Genomic DNA, 15,366 nt, shown 5'->3' on the forward strand with positions numbered 1-15,366 from the left:
GATTTACTGTCATAAGATTGCTTTATTTCCTTCAGCAAGGAGAGGAATTTGCTTGGTGACTGTTGCAGCTGAGAAACACCATCTCAATTTTACATCTTCCTTGCCACCCTAAGCATGTTTCTATTTTAAAAAATCAAGGCAGACGCACCCTGCCTGGAAGTCTCTTGTATTACACTCACACACCTCAGCTGCTTAAACCCTGCTTTCATGGTTTATCCTGCACTGGAGATACTTTTGGGTTCTGGTCCCAAGTAGGGGGTGCTGGTCCTTGCTTAAATTAGACCAAAAAACTATTTTCCTACAAAATTAAGGGAAATTACGGCCAGACAGAATGTAATTTTTTCAAATGAAGGATATTAGCTGGGCTGGGGTAGGGTGTAAACCACTGCAACCATTTTATCTTTGAACTCTACAAGAACATGAAGGTCCAATCAATAGGAGTGTTATTAATAGATAATAGGAAAAGTTCTCAAGGGCCACATAATGGAGGCACAGAAAATTGATGGAAACAGAATTTATAACCTATTCAGCATTGGCAAGGCCAATAGGGAGAGAAATGCACTCCCCATCTCACATGCAGCACCCCAAATTCCAGGGGCTGGGAACCCAAAGCAGATCTGCACACAAGGAGCAGCTCCAGGAGCAGTGCAGAGCTAACAACCAGTAGTAAACATCAAGTAAAGCTCACACAGGCTTAAGCATCTCCTTTTTCCTAGGAGCTGGAATATATGTCCAGAACAAAAATTAGACAAGTGGCCAAGACTATTTCTTCCATAAGCAGCACCCTTTCCTTCCTTTAATTTCCAGTGGGCTTATCTTAGCTTGGATGAGAGACTAAACATAAACATTAATTAAATTTAAAATGCATTTATGACATGGACACAACTTCTACCACAGGCCAAACCTGAAGCTTTGCTCATTTCCACCTAAGCCTGAATTTGCTATTCAGACGAAGCCCAAAATGGTGCTGCAGGTAAGTAAATCCCAACACCTTCATGCCTAGATGATGAGTAGTACTCCTAATTTTATTTTGGGGTTTAAGCATATTTTCTCAAGCTTCACTAATGAAGTGAGCCAGTATATTGCTGCCTCTGAGTGGCTGGATTCAAGTCCTGCCATGGATCAGTGCTCCAGGGGAAAACATCCTGGGCCAAGGCACAGAACCATTACCTCCTTGGACACTCAGGCACTCCCACTACCTTTCCTAGCCCATCAAACTCTCATGGAACAAATTAAGCTCTCTGTAATAGTCCTATAAAAAAAAGATGAGCCCAAAATAATATTAATTTTTTTTAATCCACGTTAATTTCTTATTTATTTCAGGCTTTACTAGAGAGTAAATTTTAATTTCTTATTTATTTCAGGCTTTACTACTCAAAATTTACTGCACACTCAGGTTGCAAAATTTACCTTCAACCTTGGATTTTCAGGAAAATTTTACCACACAGGTAAGAAGGAACTTCATGCAGTTAAATAGGTGACAGAATTTAAAATGTAGCTTTAAACATTCCCTTTCTAAATATTCAGGGGCTCTGAGACATGATCTTCCCAATCTTTTATATTTCAGCATACCTATCACACCTGAAAAACCTTACTCTGTCTCCTGAGGAATTAGAGAGATCTCTGCAATCACTTTGCCTCCCTTATAACACTAACATTTACCACCACACATCTTTCAGGAAAACACCAAGGGCATCCTTGTGTACCTGAGCAGCTTATACATAGTGTGTCTTTACCCCTTTGGACACTGAAATGGTGGAACCTCTATTTATTCTTCTTTAAAACTGAAAGCATTATGCTTCATCTTGTTTGGGTTTTGTTATAGTACAAGTGCAAAGTCAATGTTTCCAAGATTATTCCCACCCTTTCCCCTAAAGTGTGTTGGAAAATGTGGAGAGGTAAAGAGCTGTTCTGGAGTGACAGAATGGCAAAATCCTGAAGGACAACAGATGCCTGATTTACTTTTAAAACCATTTTAAAGTTTTTTAGCATAGAGATTTCTTCCTCCTTCCTCATCCCTCAGATGTAAATAGAGTAACTGAGTGTAGCAGGAGTAGTTTTGAGCCCAGGATAATGGAATGAGTGTGAGAGAGGAAGAAAACTCCACAGACTCCTAAGAAATGGTAAAGTACAAAGGCAGATATTAATATTTTTGAAAAAGGAAAACAGTATTTAGTACAAATTACAATAAAATATATCATTGTGAGAAAAGAAATGAGTTCTTACTAAACGCTGCTGCACACAACTCTGGACAGCCCCAGGCAGGTTCAGAGGCTTCTTGTTTAGTTTAAGTTAAAACTTTAGATCCACTACCAAGTTTTGAAACTAAAAGTTTCAAAAAGTTAAAAAAAGTTTCTAAAAGTTAAAACTTTAGATCCACTACCAAGTTTTGAATTCCCAGCTTCTGAGTAAGTACCAGAAATCCACAGACAGCCCAGCTCACTCACATAGGAAAAGCCTACAGAACATCACTAAGGGTGGCAGGACCAAGCCCTGACTGTGTCAGCATCAGACAAATCACCGATGTTCCAGAGGAAAAGCTCCAGGGCTGGGACTTTCTGGGGTCTTGCTGCAAAGATCATGCCATGGGAAGGGCACTGAAAATGTAGAGTTATCTGGTTTTGATTTTTTACACTAAGATGTGATGACACAGGGTTACAGAAAACCTCTTGCATTTCTGGGTTGGGATCTCAACAGCAAACACTGCTCTGGACTGCTGGGATAGACACAAGGAGAGAGATTATTTCCAGTGCTTTGCATGAGGCACAGGCTGGATCCAGAGCCTGACCTACAGAGAATCTCTACACAGACTGTAACATCTCTGCTCAATTCTGACTAAAATACACTGACTAAAAACCCTCCATTCCTACACCCTGTACTCCAGAAAAATTCTTGTGTTATGTCTAAGTCCCCATACTGATGCTTTTGGAGCTGCAGCTCCAAAATGCACCAGAACCAGTAACACAAGAGCAGTGCTAGGAAAAGCACAGCTGAGTTGTGGGAGTCTCCTCAAGCACCAACTCCTCCAAGCATGCCAGTAACTGTGGAAACTAAAATCATACATGAATAAAGATCAAATCTCCCCTGCTACAAACACCTCCCCTTTGCAGCACAGCACTGTTAGAAAATTTCCTCACTGCTGTTTAGGCTGTTGTCTCAGACTTTCTGGTACCTTTTTTTGTGAGCAGCATTAGGAACTGTGTTGTTTTGGTTTTTTTTTTTTTTTCAATTTGAATGGAGGGCAGCAGAACATATAGATGAAAATTAAATTGGGAGTTTGCTAAGAGTTAAGTATTTTTCGTGTTCTTCCTCCCCCTTTTGGGCTATAAAGCAGAGCAATAGGGACAGGAGTGCCAGACTCCTTTTTACATGTGATCTGTGGTGTAAGTGAACACCTGTCTGCACAAGTGGAAAGCCAGTTTATTATTCTGTTACACCACCTAACCCCTGATGTGATGTCAATGAAAGCATCACAAAACCATTCTACCAAAACTGGGAACATTTTTGTAAAAATAGCATTGATTGTATTCCACATGTAGTATATGGTAGAGATAATTCATGCTATATAGGTGTATATATATGTGTGTATAAAATATTGTGAAGATCCAAAGTTATGTCTTTGACCGCTCCAGCTGGGAACAGAGTTCTATTTTCATTCAACCAGTTCCTGGACAGCGTTAAGATAATATCAGGTCTGTTACCCTATGAATGGGACAGTCCTGGGCCATCATCAATGATTTCGCTGGCGTCTGCACCTGGGAGATAGCATCTAGACCTTCCTGGAAGATGATTAATGGAATGTCTCAGATACTCACAAGACCTGCACCTGGAATGATTACATCTGCTGTGTTCAGGAACTGGTATCACCCTACTACATATGAATACAGCTTCTGCCTTAGTTCGTTAGTTGGTTAGTTTGTCTGGATCTCCAGATTCGTCTTTGTCCGTTCCTGTACATGTATGGAGCCAGCTCTACATGTGAAGAGACACAAAGAAAGGTGCGGTCATCCCTGTCTCAGGCAGAACAAACTGTATATAAGCTAGCTGCTGGAAGCACTCGGGGTGAACCCCTGGGGAAACGCTGTCACTTTGTCAGTCGGACCCTTGGTTCACCCAGTGTCTGCACCCGGGGCTGACGCTGTCTTGGCTGTGGTGGTTTTTCAAAATTCTATTTTTTGTTATCAATCCAATAAATCTTTGTTAAATTTTTCATAAACTTGGCTACCGATTTGATCATTTAGAACACATGCGTGGAATACTGATAAGACAAAATAAGAACAGGAAACATCCAGCCTCTTTTACAGAAAAGCTCAAGTTTTTTATGAACTGCTTCTTAAAGGAACAAAAAGCAGGGTGAGTTTCAGCTGGTTTTAGAAGGCTCACTCTCCCTCTCCAACCCTTCCATCTACCAGATAAATCCTCTTGGCTTTTTCCTAGTGCCTTGCCCAGAGACACAATAATGGGGATTGCACTCAATCACTCACTGCAGGGACTCCCTCATCCCTTTTCCTTCTGAGGGATTGGAAGGATGGTCAATGGATCTGCTGCTAATTTACAAAGATTAACCACTCCTTAAAAGAAGCAGGTGCTAAATCCCACATAAAGCAGCAGATTACACTCTCCAGTATGAGCTCTCCTGCTCCTGCTCATCTTCTGGCCCTTGTGCTGAACACAGCAAGGCCTGTACTGAAAGAAATAAAAGCTTTTCTGCAGAATTCTACTGGCAAAATTAGGCCAGATACAGCAACAAAAATATTGGAAGCTACCGACTGGGTATATTTCTCATTAGCTTTGTGTTAAACCAGTATCACGGAGAGGCAAACTCCCTAAAACTTGTATAGAATTTCAACCAAAACCAACTTCAAATTGGAGCTGGAATGATGGAGTGACTGCCACGGGAACTTTTCTAACAAATCTCATCACCAGATTAAAAAAGAGCTTTCAAGCAGTAACACATGTAAACAGAGAAAGCAAATGAAATCAGATATTAATATTGAGGCACTAAACTGAGTATCACACACAAGCACCATCCATGTGTGGCATGCAGTGCTTATGTTAGTTTTTGAAACACAAGGTGCTGAAGAACACAGCCTCAAAAACCATTGATCTTCTCTGTTTCTTTAAGTGCTAAATTCACTGCATTCAGGCTCAATTAATTTCTAATACATTTGTCCTGCCTTCATGCTGTTAATGCAGATATGAATTACAGCTTCTTCAATGCGTAGAACCTCTAGCTTAATTCTGCTCTTCTCTCACAAAGCACATCTGAACAGGTAAACAGGGGATAAAAAATTCCTTAAAAACTCTAACCATTCTGTCCCAGCCCAATAAAATTCCCCTCAAAGGCTTCTGAGCAGGACCCTGCAGAGCAGAGCACAGCATATGTTACTGTGAGAAGGAGGAAGTGACAGATGTTGCTGGCATTTTGGAACAACACAGTTAGGTCCACAGATAGATACAACTCCATCTGATTAGGCAGACAGCTCCATTCATCTCTCTGTACACCAGCCAGGAGGTCTCTAATTGTTTGCAGATCACTTAGCAATTAATGATGCTGTTGCCCTTGGACAGATCATGGTACAGATCTATATTTTCTGTTCAAGTCAAAGCACTGAGGAGATATAGGGATACCAAAGTTACTCTATCAATGTAGCCCACAGCAAAGATTTGAGGGGGGGGAGCTTCTCGGGTAAGAATTTATTTCTGTCACAAACATGAATTTTCTCTCTCAAGTTCTCATGTCAAATAACTACAACCCTTTACAAATTCCATTTCAGAAAATAAAGCCCACACAAAATTTTGCACCAAGTCAGATGCAAAGTTGGAAAGAGAAGAGACTGAAGAGTGAACAGAAGTGGGAGTCTTAAAAGTGGGCTGGAATGATCCTACAGGGATCCAAAGCAGAAGGGCTACAGAGGGTAAGAGAGCCTGGGTGAAATGTCTCCCAGCACACATATACTGTGGATATTGCTGCTGTGTAACAGATTTGTTTTAAAAGATAATCCCCATGCCCATAGCATTAAAATTCTTCATTAGAGATACTGACTTATTCCTACTGACAAAGCAGGTCTGCACAAAGCACTCTGGAGCTAAAGTGACCAGTCTAGTTGCCCACAGTAAGCTCATGAGAGCCAGGGCTGATATTTTTTTCCCTCATTCTAAGGTGAAATCTCAGATATAGGGCACTAGATAAGACTGGATGTCATCCAAGCCAATGGTAAAGTTAGAGCTGATGACACCACAGTGGGGCTCTTTATCCATTTTTCCCCCAGTAAGAAAAATGGCCTCCAATTTCCTATCTGGAACACATTTGAAAACCAAATCAAAATCAATCCTAATCCAATAAAAAAAATAAAGTTGGACAACTTACTATAAAAGGGATAGTTTTTTACAGCTCACGTGACTCAAAATGGTTATTGAATCTAAAATATCAAGTGAGGACTTGCTTGTATTTCTATTACAACTTTATATTATAGCTTTTGAGTGCCTCAGGATAATTTTAATTGAAAAAGAACTGTAGTTTGAAAATCAATTATTTTCAGTAATCATCTGTTTCGGTTCTTCATTAATGACCCATACAGCTATTTATGTAAAACAAATCTTATTAGCCTGGTATCAACTACTTGAGAGCATCTCAATAAACAACCCAGCATCTCCCACACTTGGTACGACACGTGTAGCCACAAATTCTCCAGGGTGGGAGTTAATTAAATCCATTAGGATTATACCAACAATGTGGCCATGAGAACCTGCCTGGGGGGACAAGTGTGGTCTGCTCTTGACTTGCCACAGTGTCTGGTCTGTGACAGCAGTCTGGACTGAACAAGGTGCTGCAAGCCAGAGCAGAGAGCCAGAGGAGGAGCTCTAGGTCCTCCCTGCCACCCTTCCCACTGCTTAAGCTCACAAAAGCATTCCTCAAAGCAAGGGCTGGAGAAGGGGAAGTCAGGTGCAGACCCCTGTTTTTCAGCCAAAGAATTTGCCTGGTGTGGACACCAAAAAGAAGCTGATTTGCTGTTTCTATGATTTTACCACTGCTGTTTCATTATTTGGAATGGCTTGTTTTCATTTCAACTCCACCTTGTTCCGATGTTTAATTAACATCTCCACTAGGAAGTTTTCATAATGTACAAGATAAATTTAATTGTGTTTTAAGTGTATTTTTTTTCCTATCCGTAATGCATAATGCATATCATAATTTCTCCCTTACCACGCTGAAACTACCTTTCATGTACCATCCCTTTATCTTCTCTCTGTGAAGTAGCTCCAGAAGTCTTTCCCCAGAGGGCTGATTTTGGAGCTCTTTGTTCTTCCTGGTCTCCTATGGCTTCCTTTCATTCTGCACAGACTTTGCCTTGCAGTGCAGTGTCCTGACTCTGCCCAGGGACTCTGGATGAGATCCTGCCCACACTGAGCAGAGCAAAGGAATTAGTGCACACCTTTTCTGAGGGGCACTGCCTACCAGATAATTCCCCCTGCAACAACTGGTCACAGCCTGCTCTGGCTCCTTAGGAGGGCTCAAACTCCCACACCCTATTCTAATGAAGGGAATCCTGGAAATTCAGCTCCATTATTTCAGGGCAGACTTCATACAACCTGTGGATAAAGTCTTAAACTGAAGATTCAGAATTAAAAATCTTCATGTTATCATTTTGATTGCTTAACTTTTATTTTTGCTTGTTCAGTAATTTGTAGATTATAAGAGCTTTCTTTTAAACTTTCCATTATTTTCATGCTACAATTGATGATATTAGTTTGCATTAAAAATACAAACAATTTTATGCTTCTAAGGTATTTTATGCATTATGGGAAAACTATATAGTACATTATATGATTATACACATTCAGATACTTGTGTATTTGCAGAAAGAGGCAGCTAGCTGTGCTTGCCCATATTTGTCCTTCAGAAGCCTGTACATATAGAATTATGCAAATGAATTTAAAGTTTTCTATATACTAAATTATAGTTCTCTTCCACATTCACTTTCTATAAAGCACATTAATGCAGAAATACAAATTATGTTCAGGGAAGACTGAAAGGTCAGCATCATTTTTTTCTGCAGTTCACAGTTTTTTGATGTACATTTTCTACTCTACAACTGGTTTTGGAAAGAATTATTTGGAAGCAGTTAAACAGGTAGGCAAAATGGAGAATTCTGTATAAGTAAGCAAAACATTAAAGAGGTTTTGATCAATCAAATTTCTCTCAAATCTCTCCTTAAGCATGACCAAGACACATTCCTAACAACACTGATTTCTATGGATTTTTATGGATTTGGTCCTGATTTTTTCCACAGAGTTAAGAGGTCTCCTGGAGGACACGGACACATCGCATCAGTGAAAATCCCGAGCTGGAATGCATGCAACTCTTGAAGGGCATGCAACAGGGAAGAGTGCAGGTCACATGCTTACAATGAGAAAAATGAAATGGTCTCTAAGAAAAGGTAGCTGCTCGAGCCACTGCTGACTCCTGCTGGACACACATAACCTTTCCCAGGCACTCTGTCAAAGCAAACGCCTGAGGCTGCTGTGGAAGGTCAACATACTGGCAAAGCACATGGTGAACCAGCAGGTTCCAGCTCCTGAGAACTCTGTTTATTATAGGCTTGGCCAAATCACTAGAGAGTTGAGAGCGCAGAATGAGGTTCAGACAGCAGCAAAACAATCTAGGTAGGATTGATGTCCACATGCTGCAAGTGGGAACAGCACCCCATCTTCCTCCATGCTAAAGAAAAACTAGGAGTGGGGAAATCTGTACTGGCACATAACAACAAAATTGACAACAGCAAGAAACCACAGATCTAATCCAAATGTTGGAATGAATCCAAGAAAAATCTGCAAAGGAAACTTGCAATAACTCTCAAAACACTCATCAATATGTCTTAAGTGTTTGATCAAAAGCATTACAGTCATTACTGTTTCTCGTTTGGAGAAAAAATTGAGAGACCTTGCAAGCAGGAAAAATTGAAAACTCTCCCTCATATAAATAAGGCTGAGGAACTCAGGAAGCTTATTTTTTAGCAGGGGTTTTAGGCAGGAAGATGAAAATGTATCTGTTTTCTATTAATAATCAATGTTTCATTGGTTTATCTGCTGCCTGTATGGGGCATGCTGGGTCAGCAGCTCTTCAAAGAGGGTTTAGCTCTGACTCATAAGGTGAGACAGAGTCTTGCATTTGCAGGTCTCCTGTGTACAACATCCAGGTTGCTGATGAATAAAAAAAATCCCTTTCCAATGAATATATGAGACTAATTCTCAGCTGACAAGGATTTATATTGCATAAATAAAACTCATCAAAACTGGGTTGGCAAAGTCTCTGGCAGTTTCAAATGAAAGCCAAGAATTAATTGGACACAGAGACAAACAATTTTTCCATTCCGAAGATGAATTCCTGCAAGTCAAGGTTGAGTTACATTTAACATTGCCTAGAGGATTTTCATTTCTGGGAGTGTTTGCCTGGGACTTATAATAAAGACTAGGGAGAATGTCCTAGGGTTCTGTTTTACTGAGATTTTTACACAATGTCCATCACCATGGTAGCTGGTTGATATATGGGAGCCACGGGGCTCTTCCAATTCAGATGGCTCGTTATTCATAACAACGACTCCCAGATTACATGTACAGAGAAGGAATTCTTGCTCCCCTTCTTACTGCAAAATATCTTTTCCAGAGTTTGGCCCAGTCAGAGAAAAACTGTTAAATCACGTCTTTGTTTTACTATCTGGCAATTCTGTGGAGAGATCTACCTAAATACCACCAGTCACTTGTCGGGCATTTTTAAAGGAAGAAAATTGGCACTTTATTTAGAGGGTAAGTTAATCTCAACACACCTCTGGTTTACAATTCTGTCCTTCCAGGTAATTAAGAGCTAAGTTGCACTGAGATAGCCATTTATTTATCCCAAAACCATGTAACCAAATTCAGGCTATTTGAGATCAGCTAGGGAGTGCATTCCACAGCCCCAGAGAACAATCTCTGCAAACAGCAGGCTCTCCTGTAAACTGGCTCTATTTTGCAAACTTTCTTTGCCTTTGAAGGCAGACCCAGCAGAAGAAGGTGTTCAGCAGGCATGCAAGTGAGAAAAGGACAAGCTAAGGCACGCTCTGCATTGCTAAGTGATGATATCTCCAGAAATTCAGCATGGAAACAGAGAAATGTGGCTTTAACAACCTTTTGAAGTAGACAGGAGGCCACGGGAGGCGACTTTGGGTTTTGTCTGCTTTCATGGAAGCCTTGACAAGAGGAGCTTAAGGAGAAACAGGGCAGCTGCAAGGGATGGGCTTTATGTGAATTGCTGAGGCCTACTAAAGTGGACTGCGGCCTCCAGAATATCTCAAGAGATCTGCAATATGGCTGTATTTGTAGAATGCTTTTCTTATTGACTTAAAAACCCCCAAAAATCCAAATTCAGTGCAAATTATTATATACAGACAGGAGAAAAGCAAAAGGGAGTTCTGAAGAGCTCCCTTTGTATTAAGCTTTCCAGCACCAGCAGTGTGTGCTGTCCCTCTGCCCCTCTCCACCTGCAACCTGCATTTTAAAATCTGCTACAGAAGGGGCACAGAATATACACGAATGAAAAATGAGAAACGAAGCAGAAACAGACAAGTAACATCTGAACTTAAGTCATGAAATTATGGGAATCATCCGTATGAAAAAAAACTCCTTCATTATTTCACAGGAGTGAAACTGTTGGAAAATCCACAGAGCATGCTAAAATCTAAAATCTACAGGGTCAAGGATATCACAAGGGTAAAAATTTTAGTAACATATCTAAATACAGAATTACTCAGTGCTGTGTACTCCTGGAATTGCCCTTGATAATATCACATTACTTTCTATGTTGTGTTCAAGTTTGAAAGCCGTGTATCTTTGCTCCAGCACCACTGACTGCCTTTGCCTCCAGAATCACAGACATCGTGTCCAAATCTCCCTAACTGCTGCCACTTACTGCCCTAATAGGCCATTACCGTAATGCCATGCACAAATTCAGCACTTGTACAACTGCTGTGCTGGAACCATTGCTCTTTTCCCAAAATTCAGTGTTCTGCTTTTGCTCACCTGTCTCTTGCATCCACCTGTTCTCTTTCCAAAAAGTGTGCCTTTAAATAAATGAAAACCAGTAATTTTATTCTTATCTCCCTGCATTTATTATGAGCCTGAAAGTATTGACCTGATATAGAAACTTCAATTGCCTCTCAAAGGACAGAGAAAATCCTCAAATTGACTGGAAATGGGAAAGCATCTAATACTCTTCAGAATAGAGCAGCATCTTGTGTCCATGCTGGGCAGCAGCAAGTTTATTTATAAGCCCATTCTACTGAAACAAAATGAGAGCTACAGCCATGTTTAATACATTATGTAGGAGGTCAAGACTCAGGTGTGTTCCTCCTTTTCTGATACTAAAGTCTATGATTAACTTCAGGGACTGGAGCAAGGAAATAACTTGTTACAAACATGCATTTTTCCCTATCAAAACACAGAGTGACAGGAGATGCAAAACCAGGAATGAAATTACTAAATGGCTTTATAGCATTCCCCTACAAAAAACCAAAAAAAAACAAAACAAAACAAAACAAAACAAAAAAACAACCAAAAAAACCCCAACAAAACCAGAGCACAGAAAATGAAAATGCAGGCAGCTAAACAGAAAATAGGATACAACTTGAAAATAAATGTATCTCTTCACAATATATCCATCAACAGAGCCAGCAGATTTTATGAGCTGATTAGGAGTCTGCAGACTCATATAGCACAGGTTAACAGAGACTACCAAAAAGAGCTCCAGGTCTGCACCTTTACATCAACTAATAATTCAAACAATCCAACTACTTTATTAAAGCTGACTCATTGGCAAGGCTGAAGTTTCTGCTAATGAGGACAGAAGGCAAAACTGAGAAAATTATCTGGAGACAAATGAAAATCATGGGCGAGGAGGAAGGAGGAGGAAAGGAAAGCAAAATGCTGGTTAAGTGCATAAGGCAAAAATCTACCATGAAGTGAAATGAAACTCCTGTCTGGCAAAAAAGCAATTTAACTTTATGAACAGCTGCCTCAGAGAATCAGGCATACCAGCAATTAAAATGAAACATGTTGATTTTAATACACCTTAGTAACTGTGATTGATCTCACAGAGCTGCTGTTGACTGTACATCAAGAAATAATTTAGGATCCAGGTTAAAACGAAGTTCATAGTCCTCCTTTAATGTATTTCAGAACCTGAGGCAGTATAGTGTTCCAAAAATTATTAAAATGTACCCTGTCTCTGTGTAATCAATAAGCTTCCCACTGTAAGGCTGGTGCAGTTCCAGGCACTCCTCAGCATGCCTGGCCACGTTGTGTCTTAGAATTCCAAATAAGCCATCCATCGTTATTTCTATACACAGGACTCATTAAATACCTCATCCTTAAGCTTATTAGCACTCAAGTCTGCCAGACAACACAAACAAAAGATACCTTTTATCAAAAGCAGACTTTGCCCAAAACGCACACCAAATCCCGGGCAGATTTATGTACAAATACAGCCAGGACAGATAAGTGAATGATGCAAACACTCAAGATGGGAACTGTAAAGTCCCAATAAATAGAAATTGGGATAATTCACTCTGGTTTACCAGGTAAAGTTTAAAGTGTGAGGCTAAGCAACAGGTTACACATCAGATGGGAGAAGGAAACCCCACCTCTCTGACCATTCAAACTCTTACACTCCTGAAAGCTCATTTGTTATTTTTACAATCTGCTTCTCTTTGTGTCAAAAATTGAGACAGGGATCTGGAATCAGATTTGGAGCTTTCTATAAGGAAAAAGCAACAAGCAAACGCTTAAATATTAAATAGCCTATTACCTGGATAAAGAGCAAATGAAATCACGCTGTTGACATCAGATTAAAGGCAAATATGAAACATGAATTTTGAAAAAATCTGAAGAAGTGTTGTCACTGCCTGAACTTCTACACAATGAAAATTCACATAAAGCAAGATCACATCTTCTCTGTATCACTTATTTTGTTCTACCACTAAATGTCCCGTCTTTTTGGTTTTAATGGAGAAATAAATACAAACCCTTGATGTGTGACAAGGAAAAATACCTTTTCTTGAATAAAAGCTTGTTCTGCTTTCCCATCAATCTCAATGTCCCTTCCATAGCTTTTATATCTCAAAATAAACAGCACACCTGTGTCTCCTTCCTATTTTTTCTGCTTTGAAAATGGTGTGATTTTTCATTACATAAAGCAAAGTTTCTGATATGAAGATGAAGTACCTTTTAAATCAAGCAATTCAGAAATGAATTATCTCCTTGTGCATCTTTTGCCATTGCAAACACACTGATGTTCTTAGGTTTAATCTGATTCTTTGCTTTATCCTGTATTTGGCACAGAGCAAGTTACTATTCTAACCAAAATATTGAAAACCACAATTTTTGTTTTTCATAGCTGCAGACTTTGCCTTACCAGTCTTAACTCACTGGTTTTTTTTTACCAGAGTATTCATCACATATTATTGTCTATAGCCATGGGCAAAAAGTTGTGGTTTCCTGCAATAATTTTGTAATGATGAAATGGATCCTGCTGAGAAACATCACAAGGAAATGTTTTCAAGACCTTGCATCTCTAGCCTGTGGGAGATCTGGTTTGGTATTTCTCTATAATTACTGTAATCTATATACAGAAAGGCACAAAAAACAATAGTAAGGCATAACACATAGAAAAATAAATTAGATATGAAGAAATGGCTGGCCTAGAGAAGCAACTGTTCTCACACTGGCCCAGCTAACAGTAAATGAGGTGTTTGAGGGGCAGAAGGAAAAACTCAAGTTCACAGTAAAGTGAAAGATTCTCCAGAAAAATCCAGCCGGAGGCAAGGAATTTTCCTTCAATTACCTATTTATTCTTTATTCCCTTACTCAGAGTTCTGGCTGCCATCAACACACAGAGTTTAAGGAGTAACTGAGATTTCAGCAGCCCTTGAATGATAGCCCCCTGTGAGAACAAAGAGTAATTTCTGACCTCATCCAAAATCACTGTGTTCTGTGGGCCAGCTCCATCTCAGCTCATGAAAGGGTAACAGGTGTGGCAGAGGCCACAGAATTGCTATGCCAGGGCTCTTCAAAGGACAGTAAATCTTTAGAGATGATGATCTATGCTTTCCTCAAATGCTGTCCTGAGTATGTACCTTCCCTTAAAGCCATGTGAGAAATCCTCCCATCTTCACAATATCCAAAAATGTTACTCTGACATAAGGAAGTTTTTCCAGTAGTCCCTGATACCATCTCATTTTGCTTTTTTCTCTGTCCTCATCTCTTAAACGCCATGTACCTCTTCCTCCCTACTCCTTCTAATTGTAATAATTATACACAAGGAAAAGACATTACAATGTTCTGCTCATGCAAAATCATTGTTATATTCTAAATGTAAAGGTAATTAAAGTTGACAATTTCATTTCCTTTAGCATAATCATGGAAATTGAGTCATGGATTAGGTTTTAACAGTTCTTTACTCCCCATTACAGCTTTCTCCTGATGAAATATTGCTACAAACATCCTAAAACTTTTTTTTTTTTTTTGGGGGGGGGGGGGGGGGGGGCGTTCTTTTGGTTATATTACTGTTCTGGAAATCAAAGAGGGAATGTTACATAACATTTTGGTGAACATTGGCCAACCAGAGACTAAAAACATACAAATGAAATGAAAAAAAGCACAGAACCCTATTTTTGGCCTGATCCTGCACTTTCCCCCATTATGTGCAGTAGGAGCAGAAGCCTATTGGAAGGGAAAAGCATCTATACAAATTGCAGGGTTGTTTCCTTTAATTAATACATCTTTTCAAGCAATTAGTCCTAGATGTAGGCAATATTAATTGGTACTTATGTACCAAAACAACCAGTGATAACAGCTTGTATTACACCAGCACCTTCCAATTGGAATTTGTTATTAATTATTTATTAATTAAAATAATTAGCAATGATTCATATAACCTAAGGGACATAAACATATTTTTCTTTATTTTTACATCTACAAGATTTCATGCTAATATTCTTACCTACATAAAGTTTCATTTGTTTTCAGAAATAAGCATTTCCTATGCGCAAAAAAGACCCTATCTAAATACAGTCATAAAAAAACTTTAAACTGAAAAAAACCAAAAAACTTTTGGGTTTCTGACATCCAAGTCCACCTCCCATAGATACTTCTCTAGCATGCAGGCCTTAGCATTTGTAAGAGCATTAATAATACAAACTGGCCACCAGCCACCTGAATAATCAATTAAAATGGGTTTTCCAGTATGAGAAATGCTAATCTTTTGGGAGCAATTCCCCAAATGGACAATATGCAATTCTTTGAGGAATTAAGACACAATTAAATAAAAAATAT

The 15,366-nt window shown here is 39.4% G+C and overlaps 1 protein-coding gene across 7 annotated transcripts in view; it reads left to right on the top strand.

Moving 5' to 3' along the window:
• The window catches only part of LOC139591958 (bifunctional heparan sulfate N-deacetylase/N-sulfotransferase 4-like), a 63,334-nt gene that overhangs the window by 33,477 nt on the left and 14,491 nt on the right, over positions 1-15,366 (top strand). Inside the window, exons 3-6 of one of the 7 annotated variants that reach the window (XM_071431167.1) lie at positions 1,365-1,448; positions 5,778-5,918; positions 8,295-9,807; positions 13,904-14,449. In XM_071431167.1, coding sequence (XP_071287268.1) covers positions 1,365-1,448; positions 5,778-5,867 — 174 coding nt within the window. In that variant the 3' untranslated portion in view covers positions 5,868-5,918; positions 8,295-9,807; positions 13,904-14,449. Of the gene's footprint in view, positions 1-1,364; positions 1,449-1,567; positions 2,332-2,401; positions 3,891-5,777; positions 5,919-8,060; positions 8,248-8,294; positions 14,450-15,366 lie in introns of those variants that run through there. The other 6 variants (XM_071431168.1, XM_071431170.1, XM_071431169.1 and 3 more) reach the window with 6 other exon arrangements.

Source organism: Agelaius tricolor, unplaced genomic scaffold (assembly GCF_023055355.1).
Source record: "Agelaius tricolor isolate 1412-34295 unplaced genomic scaffold, bAgeTri1.0.p SCAF_8, whole genome shotgun sequence".
Taxonomy (NCBI): Eukaryota; Metazoa; Chordata; class Aves; order Passeriformes; family Icteridae; genus Agelaius; species Agelaius tricolor.